Source organism: Aegilops tauschii, chromosome 7, assembly GCF_002575655.3.
Source record: "Aegilops tauschii subsp. strangulata cultivar AL8/78 chromosome 7, Aet v6.0, whole genome shotgun sequence".
NCBI classification, from domain to species: Eukaryota; Viridiplantae; Streptophyta; class Magnoliopsida; order Poales; family Poaceae; genus Aegilops; species Aegilops tauschii.
In genome coordinates, this window is record NC_053041.3 from 299,785,055 (window position 1) to 299,786,909 (window position 1,855).

At 47.3% G+C, this 1,855-nt stretch overlaps 1 protein-coding gene across 1 annotated transcript; it reads left to right on the top strand.

Moving 5' to 3' along the window:
* Window positions 1-588: 588 nt before the first annotated feature.
* On the top strand, window positions 589-1,351 carry LOC141027110 (uncharacterized). Its single transcript, XM_073504043.1, has 2 exons — window positions 589-690; window positions 773-1,351. The coding sequence occupies exons 1-2, from the start codon at window positions 589-591 to the stop codon at window positions 1,349-1,351; spliced, it is 681 nt and encodes a 226-aa protein (XP_073360144.1).
* The last annotated feature ends 504 nt before the right edge of the window (window positions 1,352-1,855 follow it).

Here is a 1,855-nt window from a genome sequence, read left to right on the forward strand (position 1 = left end):
GTTTAGCAATCCAGTTCCGGATTACCTACATGAATAAATACATGGTATAGAACACAGCGAAAAACTCGTAAAATTGTGGAATACATTGTACTTTATTCAGGGGCTGCAGCAAGGACACGCAAAAAATACTGTGAAGTAAGCACTTGTAAACAACATGCAGTTCTCCATTGCACACGATGCAGTGCAGAACTCTAACCAATGCAGTTTCATTATCACGTAGGATACATATAAACGTGACAAAATGCCCATTCGCACAAATAGAGGTGGTTAAAAAAATCTACTGATCAAAAATAAAAAAAACCACGTTAAAAAACACCACGTTCACATACAACCACCCAATCGGAGCGGTTCCATCGCCACAAGCCCATGATCACAGACGCAACACCAACCCACGATCTGCACAAACCGCATCGTCAGCGAGATCGTGTAGTTCATCCGATGCGGCCATCCCACCCCGCGCCCTCCCCTTAAATTCAGACCCCTGCCAAAGGGCTTCTCATCCACAACAACACAAGTATCCATTGCGCTGCCACAAAATCGCTCCATCACATCCATCTCCACGCAAAACACCAAGCCCTACTACCGGCCATGGCGTTCGCCGACGAGTACCAGGGCGTGGAGGCCCACGGCAACACCAAGTTGCACGTCATCCACACCAATGACAAGAAGCAGGTGGCGATCACCCTCGCAGTACGAGCGCCACCTCAGCCTCCAGTGCCACAAGATCGTCGGCATTGATCTCGAGTACAACAACTAGCCTGAAGCGACGCAGAAACCCGCCCTCTGCCAACTCTCCATCGGCAAGAAACACCCGGTGCTGCTCTTCCAACTGAGCGCCGCTGAAAGGTGCATCGTCTTCGACAACTTCCTCGCCGACCCCAGGTACACCTTTGCAGGCTTCTCCATCGACGGCGACAAAAAAAGGCTAGAGCGCGTCAATCTGGAGGTCGCCAACTTCGTCGACATCCAGAAGGAGTGGAGGGTGCCCGAAGCAACCAAGGAGTTGGACTCCCTTGGAGACGTCTCCGGCATGCTCATCGACGACTACTACAACAACATGAAGAAGAAGATCACCGACGACGAGCACAAGCGTTGGGCCACCCTGCCTCTGTCCATGAGGCACATCGAGTACGCGGCAAAGGACGCCTACGCAGCGTACGAGATATGGAACCGCATCACCCTCACCCAGGACGGGCTTCGCCGTGCAAAGCTGGAGAAAGAGGAGCCCCCAAGAAGCGCACTAGGAGCAGCTGGGGATGGGGAGACGCTAACTGGTGAAGACGAAGATGGTGCCGGCCAAAGAGGCACCAATGCCAGCGTCGTTTTAGAATTATCATCAAATTTGCTTTAGGTTTTTTGCTTATGTATCGTTAGTTTGCTTGTGATCATTTGCTTTTGCTGAACTTAGTTTGCTTGCCATGCAGAATCGCTTGTAATGATGTGAACTTTGATTATGTTAGATTGCTTTCTGTTGAAATTAGTTTGCTCATGATGAACTTGTTGTACATAATGCATGTAATAATTTGTTTTCTGTTGTTTGCTTATGAATCATTAGATTCGAGCAGTGTGCAAATAGGACGCATGCAGTGGAAGTTGTGTACCAATGCAGTACAGACTGTGTCAAATGAAGTTTACACATACCCAACAAAGTAGTGCACGCCCCTAAATTTGGAAAAATGAATAGATAAGAGAAAAACACAAAAAGAAAAATGCGATCTCTATATGTAGTGCGGAAATATATGAACGTGCAGTACAGAAACATAATCAATGCAGTACACGAATGATTTACTAAGCACTGCAGTTCCCTACATTGGAAAAAAGATTACATAAGAGCAAAAAAACGAAAACAAAAATG

What these genes read in the sequence shown, in the direction of transcription:
- LOC141027110 (XM_073504043.1), top strand. Translation starts at nt 589, where the DNA reads ATGGCGTTCGCCGACGAGTACCAGGGCGTGGAGGCCCACGGCAACACC. An exon ending in AGGTGGCGATCACCCTCGCA is followed by an intron (nt 691 to 772) that starts GTACGAGCGCCA and finishes GAAGCGACGCAG; the next exon opens with AAACCCGCCCTCTGCCAACT.